The following is a 15,267-nucleotide window of genomic DNA, read 5'->3' as shown; positions in this document are numbered from 1 at the left end:
CCTACTGTTTTCTGGAAGCCAGGGCAGGGCCCCATGTAGAATAACCGTGCAGATAGGGAATTGTCTGATATGTTTTGTCTAACTCATAATGCTTCCTATCTAAAAGAGGGTAACTCCTAACTCGGTAGTGAGAGACAACTGTCAGTTGACTGGTGTGTGCACAGGGATGTCATTTGTGATGGAACCTATGTACTAATAGGTCTCTCTGCAAATTGCCTATTCAGAGGGGGTCGCAAAACAACCCACCTAACGAGCATTCAATAAACTAATTAAAACTTTGAGCCTGCCTAATGAATATTATTTAGGCAGGCCGCATTTTACAATTCTCTGTGAATGGCTGCGAATACAGAGATGATGGCCTGCAAGAGAAAGCAGACTATTATTCCCCTATATGCCTTCCCAAACAGAAAAGGAATATGCTACTTACCAGTATGCATCTGTTCTTGGCATGTAGAGCTGCAGATCTACACACTTGAGCATAGATCGCCATCTGGTGTTGGGCCCGGATGTTTGCAGTTGTTTTTCCTCTTGGAAAGTCCTTGGAAGTCACGAGGTCGGTGACTCCTCCCTTGGATCATATTGCGCATGGGCTTCGGCTCCATCCTCAGATTGTTTTTCGCCAGCAGGGAAATGATGGAGCGTAGTAATAGACAGTGAAGATGCCCATGTGTGTTGTATCTAAATAAGATAAACTGGAACAGATAAAGGTAGCCGGGGAGGCGGGTGGGCGTGTGTAGATCTGCAGCTCTACATGCCAAGAACAGATGCATACTGGTAAGTAGCATATTCCGTTCGAGGCATATGAGCTGCAGATTACACACTTGTGCATAGATTATATAGCAGTACCCACCCTTAGAGGCGACCACCTGTATCTGTTGCAGTGGTTTGAAATAATGTTTTGAGTACAGCCTGGCCCACACTAGCCTGTTGCGTAGTTTGCACATCTACACAATAGTGTTTAGTGAAAGTGTGCGCTGTTGACCATGTAGCTGCTTTGCAGATATCATCTAATGGGATATTTCCTAGAAAAGCCATTAAAGCCCATATTTTACGTGTAGAATGGGCTTTAGGGGGAACGAATAGCGTTTGTTTTGCTTTGTGGTAGCAAATTTGAATGCATTTGACAATCCACCTAGCTATCCCCGACTTGGAGATGGGGTTGCCCTTGTGTGGTGGAGAGAAAGAGACAAACAGTTGTTTGGTCTTACGGAAAGGTTGTGCTCTCTCGATGTAGTAGAGTAAGGCTCGTTTAACATCTAGTGTGTGGAGAGCTCTTTCTGCAACGGTTTGTGGTTGTGAGAAGAATACTGGTAGTTCTACAGATTGGTTTAGGTGAAAGGGAGAAATGACTTTTGGGAGGAATTTTGGGTTGGTACGGAGAACAACTTTGTTATGGTGCATTTGTAGAAAAGGTTCTTGAATGGTAAATGCTTGTATCTCACTGACCCTTCTGAGGGAAGTGATGGCTACGAGAAAAGCGGTTTTCCATGTTAAAAATTGGAGTTCACATTTGTGCAGTGGTTCGAAGGGAGGCCCCATTAGTCTGGTGAGAACGATGTTTAGGTTCCACACAGATGAGGGTCGCACTCTGGGGGGAATTATTCTTTTAAGGCCTTCCATGAAGGCTTTAATGGCAGGGACTCTAAAGAGTGATAGATGTTGCCTGTTTTGTTGGTAAGCTGCTATAGCTGCGAGGTGCAGGCGAATGGACGTATAGGCTAGATTACACCTTTGTAGGTGGTGTAAGTAGCCTATGATGTGTTGAATAGAGACGTCTAGGGGATTGATGGTGTTGTTGTGACAATAGACAACAAAACGTTTCCACTTGGCGGCGTAGCACGCTCTAGTGGTGGGCCGCCTAGCTTCCTTGATGACGTTCATACAGTCGGGGGGAAGATTCAGATAACCGAATTCTAGGATTTCAGGAGCCAGATCGCAAGGTTGAGCTGAGCTGGCTCCGGGTGTCTGATCTCTCCATGGTTCTGGGTTAGGAGGTGTGGAGAGAGGCGTAATTTTTGGTGCGGTACTACAGATAGTTCCAGCAGTGTGGTGTACCACGGTTGTCTGGCCAAGTTGGAGCTACTAGGATTAGTGTGAGGGAGTGTTGCTGTAGTTTGCGCACCACTAGTGGAATGAGTGGGAGAGGCGGAAAAGCGTACGCAAATCTGCCTGACCAGTTCATCCATATCGCATTTCCTTTGGACAATGGGTGTGGATATCTGGCGGCGAAGCTTGGGCATTTGGTGTTTCGTGGGTGGCGAAGAGGTCTATCTGTGGATGCCCCCACATCTGAAAGTACGGGTGTAGAACTTGTGGGTGGAGTTCCCACTCGTGGATGTGTTGTGTTTGTCTGCTGAGCAGATCTGCCACAGTGTTTTGGACTCCTGGGACATGCTGAGCTAGGAGAAAGATTTTCTGGGGTATGGCCCATCTCCATATGCTCTGTGCTAGTTGAGAGAGCTGTGGAGAGTGTGTGCCGTCTTGTTTTTGAATATAGTACATGGCTGTCATGTTGTCTGTGCGGATTAGGACTACCTTGCCTCAAATCTGTGTTTGAAAAGATTTTAGGGCTAAGAAGATCGCTAGCAACTCCAGATGGTTGATGTGGAGTAACTTTTGTTGAGGTGTCCATGTGCCCTGCACGGTAAGATGTAATAGATGAGCTCCCCAGCCGGAGAGCGATGCGTCTGTTGTTAGTACTATCTGGGGAACCGGGTCCAGGAACGGTCGACCTTTGGAAATGTTTGTGGTGGTCCACCACTGCAGAGAGCGATGGGTGCGACCGTCTACCAACACCAGATCTGTTAATTGCCCTTGGGCCTGGTTCCATTGGCGCGCTAAGCACTCTTGGAGAGGACGCATCTGGAGTCTTGCGTGAGGTACTATGAAGATGCAAGAGGCCATCATCCCTATTAGTTGCATAAACACTCGAGCTGGAAGGGAGTGTTGTGCCATGAATTTTGCGCGTAGAGCCTGAATGCTTGTAATCCTGGCAGGACTGGGGTAGGCTAGCGCTTTTGAGGTGTCTATGGTGGCACCGAGGTATTGTTTTATGTGGGATGGTTGTAGATGGGACTTTGCGTGGTTTACTGTGAAGCCCAGTTAGTGAAGTAGCTGGATAGTGGCATGCGTGTGTTGTACACACTGGCTGTATGAACTGGCTTTTATTAGCCAGTCGTCTAGGTATGGGAAGACATGGGTGTGTTGTCTCCTGAGGTGTGCTGCCACTACTGCTAGGCACTTGGTGAATACACGTGGTGCTGTTGTGACTTCGAACGGGAGTACTTTCGATTGGTAGTGTTGGCCGTCCACTACGAATCTGAGGAACTTCCTGTGAGCGTTGTGCACTGGAATGTGGAAATAAGTGGCTTTTAGGTCTAAAGTGGTCAGGAAGTCGTTTTTCGGACAGCAGTGGAAGTACCTGCTGAAGCGTTACCATGTGAAAATGGTCTGAGTGTATGTATTTGTTTAGGGGCCTGAGGGCTAGGATGGGCCGCAGAGTCTCGTCCCTTTTTGGTATGAGAAACTATAGGGAGTAGACCCCCATATTTCGTTGGTAGGAACGTGTTCTATTGCCCTTTTCTGTAGGAGGGAGATTACCTCCTGCTTCAGTAGTGTTAGATGTTCTTGTGACATTGGGCGTTGTCTGGGTGGAATGTTTGGGGGGGGTAGATATTAGTTGTAGGCAGTAGCCTGACCGAATTATTTGTGTTACCCATTTGTCTGAGGTGATGGTGGCCCAGACAGGGAGGAAATTTTGGAATCTGCCCCCGACCGGAGTGGGATGGTCTGGGGGGAGTGGAGGGAAGTCATTGGGTAGGTGCGGTGGCAGAGCGGGCGGTGTTTGTTTTGCCTCTGCCTTTGTTATTGTTGCCCCTGTAGCCGCCTCTTTGGTAGCCCCTTGTAAAGGTGGACTGGGTAGGGGCCTTATATGAAGTGGAAGCGGTGTTGGAGGCGTAGCCTCTGGATGTGCTCCGAAAGGAAGAGCGGCGAAAGGAGCGCCTGGGAGGGTGCGATTGTAAAGCTCCCATGGATTTTGCCGTGTCTGTGTCCTTTTTCATCTTTTCTAGGGCCTCATCCACTTTTGGGCCAAACAGATGTTCCTGGTCAAAGGGATGGTTGAGGATAGAGGCTTGTACCTCCGGTTTAAAACCTGAGATCCTTAGCCAGGCATGGCGACGGAGGGGGACACTAGTATTGATGGCCCTGGAGGCTGTGTCTGCTGCATCTAGGGCACAACGTATGGAGGTATTAGTAATGGTTTTGCCCTCCTGAATTAGCTCATTGGCCTTAGGTTTGTATTTATCAGAGAGGTGTTGCATTATGGCTTCTAATTCGTCATAATGGGCCCTGTCGTACCTGGCTAGTAACGCTTGTGTATTAGCGATACGCCATATGTTGGCAGCTTGGAATGCGTATGCTTGCCTGATGCGTCCAAGAGTTTAGACTCTTTGTCAGGTGGCGGTGCTTCGCCTGACGCTTGGGAGTTGGCCCTTTTACGTGCTGTGGATACTACCAGAGAATCTAGTGGTGCTGGCCCTATGATGTAGGAGGGATCTGTAGGGGCGGATTTATATTTCTTTTCAATGCGTGGGTTAATGACCCTGGCTCTGACTGGATCTTTAAAGACCTCTGGCGCATGTTTTACAACTCCCTTGAGCATAGGCAATATTGAGGTAGTCCTATGTGTGATGTCAAATGTATCTCGGACGAAATTCTCCTCTACGGGGTCGGTATGGAGATCTACCCCGTGATAGTGTGCTGCCCTTTGTAATAGATGGTTGAACCCCAGTGAGTCTTCCGGTGGGGAAGGTCTGGAAGGGTAGAGATCATCCTGTGGGACGTTAGGGATGTCAGGGATATTATTATCGTCCCATGGGTCTGGGGAGCCTGTGGGAGTGAGGTGCCCTGTAGGTAAATCTTGGGGCACGTCTCCTATGTCATCATATGGATCCCCCTGATCATCATCATCCGGAGAGGGTGTTGGGGAATGATGAGGTGGGGGCGGAGAACGTGGAGGAGGGGAAGGTGGAGGGGGCGGTGGAGGTGGGGAAGGTATCCTGAAAGGAGAGGTAGCAGAGTCCTTCCTCTGTGGAGGTGGAGGCGGAGCAGGTTTTTCCAGCTATCTCTTTTTGATGGAAAGCATCAAATGTCCGGTTTTAGGATCCTTGTTTAGTGTTTTTTGTAATGGATCCGGTGTAAAGAGTTCTGGTGATGTTGGTTGGTCCGTCGGCGCCGAAGGCATTGGGGCCGTAGGTTTTTTGGCTTTATCTGCACTGGTTCGTTGTTTGGAACTATGCTTGGAAAAGTCTGATTGTTTGGTCGGCGCAGAGGTGGATTTCGGCTTCGAAGAGTCGGTGCCGGTGGCCTTGTGTGCTTTTGTCGGTGCCGAAGTTGGTGTCGGCACCGAGGAGCTGGTTCCCGACACCGAGTGTTTCGGTGCGGGTCTCAGTGTCGAAGCGGAGGCCATTTTCTTTTTCGGCGCCGAAGAGTGTTTATCGGCACCGACGGTGGGCTGGCTCGAGCCCGAGCCGCCGGAAGGCTTAATTGGCTTCTTTACCGGCCCCGAAGGTGCGGTGTGGGAAGCAGTGTCTTTGGTCTTGCTTAGGCCCGGAGGCGAAGGCGTGACCGAAGCCTTTTTCGGAGCCGGCGAGGGTGTCTGAATCGTCGGCTTTGGAGGCGCTGACGAGTCCCTCGTCGGTGTGGTGTTCTTCTGGAGCGTCGACGTCTTACCCGAAGATGTCGTCCGGAAACGCCGTCGACGAGTGTGCCATGGTTCTTCTAGCCCTTCGGTCTCAAATGGTTTTCTTGGACCGGAAGGACTTACACGCCGGACAATCTCGAGCCTCGTGTTCAGGGGAGAGGCAGAGATTGCATACTTCGTGGAGAACGGTGTGGGGGAACTTGGACCCACATCGAGGGCACTTCTTGAAGGGAGTCCTTTCCATTAGCCAAGACCGGAGCTTGGGTAGGTCCGAAGGCCGTCGTCGACGACCGGAATCGAAGGTTTGTGCCGATGAGAGGCGCGTCGAGTGGAGAGATCGCGGTCGAAAACAATACCGCGAGTTGGGGTGAGGATAGCGCGTCGAACGTCGAATTGGAAGCTGTTCGGAACCGGAGCGCGAAGATCACATCCGAGCCCGATGGCGGAAAAAACCAATCAGAGGATGGAGCCGAAGCCCATGCGCAATACGATCCAAGGGAGGAGTCACCGAACTCGTGACTTCCAAGGACTTTCAAAGAGGAAAAACAACTGAAAACATCCGGGCCCAACACCAGATGGCGATCTATGCACAAGTGTGTAATCTGCAGCTCATATGCCTCAAACTCTTATTTAAAAGTAATATGTGTCCATTAAAAAGACAGGTGCTGATTTTTACTTTTTTTACTTTCCAAGTTTGAATCCCCTGCGTAGAAGAAGCTGTAACAATGTTGCCTTTCCAAATCTGTTACCACCACAGCATCATAGGTGGAAACTTTTCAATGGTTTACAACTGCATTCGATTACAACTGGGGTCATAAACCAATTACACATTCCTTTTCTGCGACTCAAAGAGAAGAGGTAAATGGCTCTGTTTGTGATTCAGATACGGTTGCAAAATCCGTTTTCAAAATTGGAAAAACATTTCCGACTCATTAAAGAGGTTTTGTACATGGCAAAAATATGTTTGGCAGTCGCAGAGCCTGCAAACCACTCTTTGCAACTGCAATAAACTTTACCATTAGGCTTGAACTGAGATCTGAATATGGAACCCCAATTTTGATTAAGGAATTTCCACCCCATTGAAAGACATTGGTGGATTTTTGCTTTGAAATGTTTCTCTAAGTAGATACACCTGTTGGCGGACACATCCACTTTGTTGGAGAAAGTTCAGACTCCTTGTCAGGCAACCTAAATATGGCATTTTTTCTTTAGGGAGGTTGTAAGCCTGCCGACTTGGCAGACTGAAAATTCAGCAACAAAATGAGCTTACTGAAGATCCATATCTGACATGCTCATCATTACTGTTTACTTTTAGATTTCGTGTTGTCCAATAAGCTGCCTACCACCACGAACAACCCTGACAGGCATTTATATCAGGAGAAGTGCGCACTAGTCTCAGGCTGAAAACTCTTAGACCAACTACATTATGGGAATGGGATTTATGAAGGTCTCCCAGAGACCCTCAGAGAAATGCTAATGTTTTCAAAATACACCAGTCCAGCTGATCTTCAGCATACATTGGTTTTATTATTTGTAGGAAGAGTGCTGCTCCTCGCACTGGCTTCTGGTCAAGAAACGGATGAATTTTAAGGTACTTTGCCTCATGATGCTTGATATGTACCACTTGGTCCAAAATTTCTATCAGATGTCATCATGTCTCACACTCCAACATATGATCTGAGATCAAGCTCTAGGTCACTATTAAAGATTCCACATTTCAACAAAGCACAATGGAAGGGAGTGTTTTCAAGGTTCACAGCCCTTGGTTGTGGAATACCCTACTTTTACTCTTGAGAATGCGTGCTGAGTAAGCTGCTTTCTAAATACCTCTTAAGACCTACCTGTTCAGCTAAAAGCGTCTTCCGATCTGAACTCTATCTCATGGTTTGCTGGGTTTAAGTCTAGTGTTATGATGGTGCAGGCAACAGTGTGCTTTACAAACGAATAAAAAAAAAAAATCTTAAATTATCCTGCATTTCGCACAGGTCCTGATTGAACTCCTATTACCCAAAGTCAGGGTATCACATTTAGAGTCCAGTGCCAAGACTATACTTCACATTAAAATACAAATTTAAAACTGATCGATGTTCCAACAGCTAAAAAACCAGTACTGGAACTTGTTGTTTTGAGCATACAATCTGTCAAGTCATTCTACACGTAAGATATTTATCTAAATATTTTTTCTTTGTAAATAGAACTCTATATCCACGATGGAAGATCCTTAATCCTGTTAGAAGTCTTCCAGTGGATTTATTTAAATCTCACGTGTAAGACTTGGATGAAGACTCTTTTTTTGTGTTAAGAAGCAATTTGATATGAGCAAAAAAAGGACACCAACAAACGTTTTTTCTTTCCACTAAAATTACATTTAAAAAAACTCTTTGCAACTAGAAGGGCAGTAGCACAACTTTAAAATTGAATGAGCGAACTTTTAAGGCAAAATTACACTTTTAAAGGCAAATTCTACAATCATTCTGTAGGACTTACCTGTGCAATGCTACGATTCTTTGTGTAGTTCAGTAACTTCTTCCTAGGTCCTAAAGTAATTCCAATGGCTTTCAAATCACTTTCTGTACATAAAGCCTAGACACAAATCACAAAAACATTCTCATCAATTTGAAGTAGAAAAGATTTGTTTTATAAAATGCAAAACTGTTTCATATATATAAGAAAGTCAGTATCTCTGAAATGTATCTTCTTGCCTAGAAGCCCACTTCTGTTCTCTGTTTAAGTGTGTGTGGGAGGGGGCTCTGCTGGCATTTTCCGGCATGGACAAAAAATATACTTTAGCACGTGAAATATGAATGCTCTTCCCTCTCATCATCCAGGCTAATGATGAAATGTAGGAGGGACAGACCACAAGGGGCAGTATTGCTGGAAGGACAGTGAGAAGCAGTCAGTCACTCAATATATTTTATTATTCGGTTAGATTTTAACCATAAAAGCATACATCTGAATCATACATACAGTTCATAATAACAGAACAGAAAAAGAGACATTAAAATATTTAGTAGCATAATTTTCTCCTATTGTACACTCCCATGGGTAATAGCAGCCTTTAAGAAAACAGCAACATTAAATAGAGTGAACTCATTTTTTATTATTTTTTTAACAGACTTTTATTGAGTTTTACAGGGTAACATATTCAAACTCCCTGCCCATTGCCGGGCCGCCCAAGTGAACCAGAATGCAGTAAATTGACCAATCCGCTGTTCAGAGCCCAGCAACATATCCCTCTTCCCATAAGGCATCTGCGTCGTAATACAGTTCGTCCACAAAGGTGGTCCATTACCATAATGCAACACAATCCCAAGACCCCCACCCCTCCCCCGCCGAATCTCCCCCAACAGCACCCCCCACCCCATCCACCCTCCCAAGCATATTAAATAGAGTGAACTCATCATGTAACATCTGTAAAAACAAAAGAGCTGGACGAGCTTGTAAAAAAACCTTTATCTCTAAGTAGTGGAACAGTGAAGGTTTTCCAGGGCACTGAATAAAATTGACAAAACATGATAAAATGCAACGTGTCCTGTGGAGACCTGTTGTCGCAGCCGCAGGGATCAAAAATCATAACATACTCTTGGATGCGCTAATAACAGGTGTAGTAAATTAAATCTAAATCTGATGAATAAAAATCTTTCCCTATTATTTTTCAACAGTGCTAGATAAGGCTCCATATCCTGGGTGGTGGTTAACATAAAACACTTTCAAACAGATGGTTTCAACAGTTCGACCTCCTCTTTTAACGTGTTCTGTCCTAGGAAATAGTCCTTAACCCATTTATAATCTGTATTAAGTATACCCTCAGGGTTGCAAAATAACTCAATCCTACCCATCTTCTGGAATGATTCCCTTACCAATCCCCTAAGCCAGGGGATTTTAAAGGCATATTCAAGTGACAGACAGTCCCTCAGCAATAATCGATTAACAGATCGCTAATATACTTGACTCCCAGCTCCTCCTGCACACAAAAAATCAACATACTTTAGGGGACACACAACAGGTGCCTAAGGTAATTGATTTCCACAGTTTGAAGGTTGTTGAGAGCCACATGACCCCATGTATCACTTCCATAGAATACTTTAGAGATACACTTAGCCTGGTAAACCTTAACTAATGCCTTTAGTGGTCTACTCTCATTCTTCTTGCAAAACTAAAAAAAACTGCATTGGTTCTAGTAAAGTCATCGACCTTTGCTGTAAATAGGGGTTTCCAGCTCATGTTGGAATCAAACAACTCACCCAAATAAGGGAAAGCCTTAACGTTTGCAAGGACATGTTTGCTCACACTAAATGTTTTAGATCTTGTCGTTTTAGGTCCCACCACCATAATAAAAGATTTAGTAAAATTAACTGAAAGGTCCAGCTCATTCCATAAAAGCACCAAAGGAGTTCAAATTAAGCAGGTCCTTTACTGTCCTGGCTATCAACACCGCGTCAACTGCATATAAAAGTACTGGAAACGGACGGAAACCAATAAGGGGGCCTTATCTGCTATGAACGCATGTTCAAGCCAGTTTACATAAAGAGAATAAAAAGGGAACAAGTATGCACCCCAGGCAAACCCCCTCCTTGTTCAAAAACGTAAGTACATGCGGCATCATTTGTGTATTTAACTGACGCAGACGTGTTGGCATGCAGATCCCGTAGGAAACAAAACAATATTTGGTTCTACTCCCATTCGCACTAGAATACTCCACAGTTTACTGCTGTTTACTCAGACAAAGGCCAATGTAAAATCCATAAAAGCGAGATGTACTGACTCAGAGAGAGCTACAATATATTTATTAATGACCAGATAAAGATTTAAACACAGATCAATTGTGGATTTACCCGGTCTAAAACCATATTGTGAATCTGAGATAACATTATTCACCTTTGTCCAGTGCGATAGTCTTTCCATTTACACCCGTCCCAGGACTTTTACTATGGAGTCAATAACTGATATGGGACTATAACAATGGGGGTTGTCTTCATTGCCCTTTTGACAACAGGCACTTATCGCCAAGGACCAGGATGGAGAGGGCCAACCCTTACCATCACATTCAAGATCACAGGCAATGCTGGCCCTAAATTTCCACATCACCCCTACAGAGGTCCTGGGGAATTCCCTTGGGAGCTGGGGCCTTTTATCTAGTAAGATCTGTAATACCCTGGTTGATCTCTTGGAGAAATTCTAAGTTGAGCCTCTCCATGGTTGATGATCCTGACTCACCAGTCTTAGTGGGAAGTGCAGAGCTGTAACTACCCTCAAAATGAGTGACCCACTGACCAGCGGTGATATGATGAAATCTGGCAGGAGTGGTATCTTGATTAAAACAGGGGTTACTGATTATACGCCAGAAGGCAGAACTATTTTTCAGATGCTAGCTTGCAATAGATCATCCCAAACTATGTCCCAAAGTTCGAAAAGGTACAGAGCCGCTTCGCATCCCTAGCCATTCTCTTAGCAAAAAGGGGAATAGCCATGTATAGGCGGGTCCCGGTGGGATCCCCTGAAGCAGCCAGGGTAGACGCCATGAAAAAGTGGGGTGCGGCGGAAGAAGAGGTACTGAGGGATGAGGAAGTGAAGGGAATACGGAAACATCTCATATCTCTGGAGTGGGCACAATTATTATATCAATTCACGCACGAAACAGCGCTAATGGAATCACCTATACCCTCTCAATCTCAGACTACACCCCTATCCCCCATGGGACCGACAGAAGCTAGTACAAGGCCGAGCCCAGACACCTAAGGCAAGCGATACGTAAGGGCCACACCAGTTAATCCCATACACTACATTGAGACGGTCTACCGCGCCCCCCCCACATGCACAACACCGCACCGTGAAATGAAAATACAACCAGCCGCACAATTGTTTTCACCGACATACATTCCAGCAGCTCCCCAACATCTTCCCCAGTTCATCCCCAAAGTTAGTAGTTCTTCTTCATCGGCAGTTCCGAAACTGATGAATTTCAAAAGGGAACGCATTCATCAAATATCATATGTAATAGCACAAAAATGTAAATGTGGGGATAAAACATCAATCCACGATCATGGGAAACTCACCCAGCCAGGTTCTAGCAAGAGTACTAACACAGAAACAGAATCAGGCAAGAGGGTAGCACCAAGAATATTCTACTGTGCCATGTTTAATGTGTTTGATATGCAGTAATGTTGTAAATTCTATTATCTACAGTCATTTTTCAACTTCCTGCAGACGCATGTCGATATATTATAACTGTATTATATCAACTTGTAACATGAAATGCTAAGTCCCAATAAACAAATTTAAACAAAAAACTATGTCCCAAAGTCTTTTTTCGCCTGCTAAGATCTTCCTTATATATACGCGGACATAAGGCTACTATCTCTAGGCATAATTTTTGGGGCGCATTTTCCGTTTAGTCATAATAATGATTGCTTAAGAAACATTCTGTTACCAATAAATATACTAGAAATATAAATATATATTACCTTCATTAATAGTAACTCCAGTTATGATTAGGCCAGAGTTACAAGTGATATGCTGGTTTTATTTTCTACATAACTTCAGTGTCCTTTGATGAATCTGCACAAATATTTACACTATGGGTTCAGTACAGCAAATTTCAAGACGTTTTTGTCAGATTTGGGGGGTGGGTGGCAGGATTAAAGGTAGGGCAGGCGTTCAGAAAGTTTCCCTTTCCCAAATTAACTTTTTTTTTAACTTCTCTTTATCGGCATTTTATATCATACATCATAGTGACATAAATCTGGCACTTTACAGAGTCAATTTCAACATGGTCCTTACATTACAGAAACTTGTGGAGGTGCAACATTAGCCCCTGCAAACCCAGTAACTATTTCTTAGTATCCCGATTGCCCTCCCCTACTGGAGGGGCCTGTTTAATCTCCTGGATCCTTGTGGATGTCTACCTAATTACCACTCCTGCTCTGTCACCATGCCCTCGCTATCCTCTCCACTACCTGTTACTTCTCTCTAGACATATTCCTGGGGTATCAGCATACTGAGCAGGACTCTACATTAGTGCTATAGTGCTTGTCAAAAACAAACATTCAGGTGAACATCTGTAACAGCTGTTATAGATAAACACAAAACAACAACCTAAACGTAACCGAACTGTCTTGGGGGGAGTCACAACAAATCAATATTAGGAACTGTTGTGTAGGAAGTCGTCTCTGCATCTATTTGAAGCCCCCCAGAAATAAAGGTGTGTCATGGTGTACCAACCATATTTATGGCAGTGGGCTCAAAGGTACGGGAAGGGGTGGGGTCCATCTTCCCCAGTAAAGGCTTGGTTCCCTGGGTAAGTAGCTCCACATCTCGGCTAGTGTGTGTCTTCTATAACCATTGTGCTCTGTGGAGGGTTCCCCCGCCTCCTCCCCAGTGCTCTCTCCCCTACCGTATGCATTTCTCTCGGTATCTTCAGTTGTACTTTCCCAACTCCTAAGCACCTCTGCTCACAACCCAGCAATAGGGTGCCTACCTACGCCACTAGCATCTTCACTAATGAGGGCTCTCTCCTCTGCTCTAGCACAGGTTGTGGCATCTTTTACCAACGCCTCTATCTTAAGTCCCATTTCTGATTTCCATACTAGTGCTATACGTCTCTTGGCTAGGGCCAGCACCTACTTTTAGCCCCAAAAGACAAGTCTACAACGTACAGGCGAGTATACGACCCAATGCAGTGTTCAGTGTGTGTACCACTCCCTCCCAGAATGGCCCAAACCGGGGAAAGCTCCAAGTCATATGTCCAAATTCCACGTCTAGACATGCACATTTGAGACACGGCTGTAACTCCCCGCCATAGATGATGTGGATACTGTGGAGTTTGAATAGGTCATATGTACATTATTGAACTGGGTATATTTCAGCCTCATATTTCTTGATATCCATTTGGGGTATGCTAGAGCCCTACCCCATTCCGTGTCAGATAGTTCTCATCCCAGGAAAGCCCCCCATCGAGTTCAGAGAGCCGTAAGTGGCCTCCGTGCCATTACCGACAGCGTTCTATAAAATCATCTCACCAGGTGCTGTGCAGTGCCCTTGGACAACAGGAGCTGCAGTACCGCATGCGTTTCGGGTTCCTCTCTCCAACTGGACCTTAAATCCCCAAAGGTTAGTGTCAATGCTTCATGCTTCAGGAACTGACCCGAGGGTAGGTTATATTGCATCAAGTCCTCCAGTGGGATCAACGTTCTTAGCTGGAAACAGTCGCCCACTGTAATTAATCCTGCACCAGACCACGCCGCCATCTATGTGACTGTGTGAAAGGTAAGCGGGTCTCCATGGGGGAGCCCCACCCATGGCAACGCCGGGGCATACAGTGGGGTCCCCAAAGTTCTCTGCAAGCATCGCTGCCAACACCGCCACAGACAGCAGCACTCCCGGCTGAGGAAGCTCAACTGTCTGGGAAGAGCGATTTGCAACAAAGCCCCTTGATGAGCAGATCGTCCCACATGACCCAGCTCCTCCTGATTGGAGCCACCCAGTCACTGAGTTACCCACTGTAGTTGGGCTGCCAAATAAAATCCTAGGCCCCTAGGCCATCTTCATCGGTTGGGGGGGAGGGAGAAGCGGGGGGGAGGGAGGAGCAGGGGGGAGGGTTGAGCATCTCCAATGACCCTCTGTGGCAGCCTCCATCGCACACTAGTTCCCTAGGCAGGGTATCCAAGTGTTTGAACCAGATTAGTGAATAAATATAACAATTGTGTCAACATGACCATTTTAGACAGAGATATGCGGGCCATTATGAGTAATTTCAAGAATCCCCAAAAAGGTACACAGGCTTTAAGGGACCTAATAGTACCCCAATGGTTTCCCTCCTGCAAGCCCTCCAAAAAGTGAAACACTTGTACCCCCAAACACCTAAATGTCATTGGGGACCACCTTAGGCCCTGCGACATATGGCCAGGTCTCTGGATGCCAGCCGTGACAGGAAACAGACAGGTGTTATTCTTTTTGACTTGGAGGCCCGAATATGTTGCGGAGTCCTCCAGCAAGGTCATCATAAGCAGTGCCCCTATCAAGCCATCATCCAGATAAAGTAGCAAGTCATCTGCATATAATGATATAATATGTTCCTTACACTCAACCGTCACTACGGAGCCTGAGCCCTCATGACAAAAAAGCTCAGTTAGGGGGCTCTATGGCAAAAGCAAACAAGAGGGGCAACAGCGGACACCCCGGTCTAGTGCCACTATATACATTATAATGTGCAGGGATGCTGTGGCTCAAAGCATTACTTTGAAAAGGTAATCCCACCTAACCAAGTTGAAAGCCTTCTCCAGGTCAATCGACATAATGGTAGCATGGGGACGGAGCAACACGTCTGGGTGGTACAAGACGAGATATAGTCTGCAGAGGTTGAGGGAGGTACTCCGGAATAAATCCACTTTGATCACTGTGTATCGCCCCGTCATGTGAGGCAGCAGCCGGAGGGCCAAGACCTTGCTGAGGACTTTGTAGTCTTATATTTAACATGGATAAAGGGAGGAACGCAGAAAAGGGGCACCAAGTTCACTGGACTTGGGAAGGGGAATTACCACAGGGTCCCTGGTGGACTGAGTAAT

General features: G+C 45.8%; 1 protein-coding gene across 3 annotated transcripts in view; it reads right to left on the bottom strand.

The window, feature by feature from the left end:
- DDHD2 (DDHD domain containing 2) overlaps positions 1-15,267 on the bottom strand; it is a 539,107-nt gene that overhangs the window by 195,958 nt on the left and 327,882 nt on the right. For all 3 annotated transcript variants that reach the window (XM_085633751.1, XM_085633749.1, XM_085633750.1), the window contains exon 11: positions 8,192-8,287. In XM_085633751.1, the coding sequence (XP_085489877.1) occupies positions 8,192-8,287 (96 nt within the window). The remainder of the gene's footprint in view (positions 1-8,191; positions 8,288-15,267) is intronic.

The sequence above is a fragment of the Triturus cristatus genome, chromosome 11, assembly GCF_964204655.1.
Source record: "Triturus cristatus chromosome 11, aTriCri1.1, whole genome shotgun sequence".
NCBI classification, from domain to species: Eukaryota; Metazoa; Chordata; class Amphibia; order Caudata; family Salamandridae; genus Triturus; species Triturus cristatus.
Note: the sequence above shows the minus strand (reverse complement) of the source record. Positions and strands in the feature narration are given on the sequence as shown.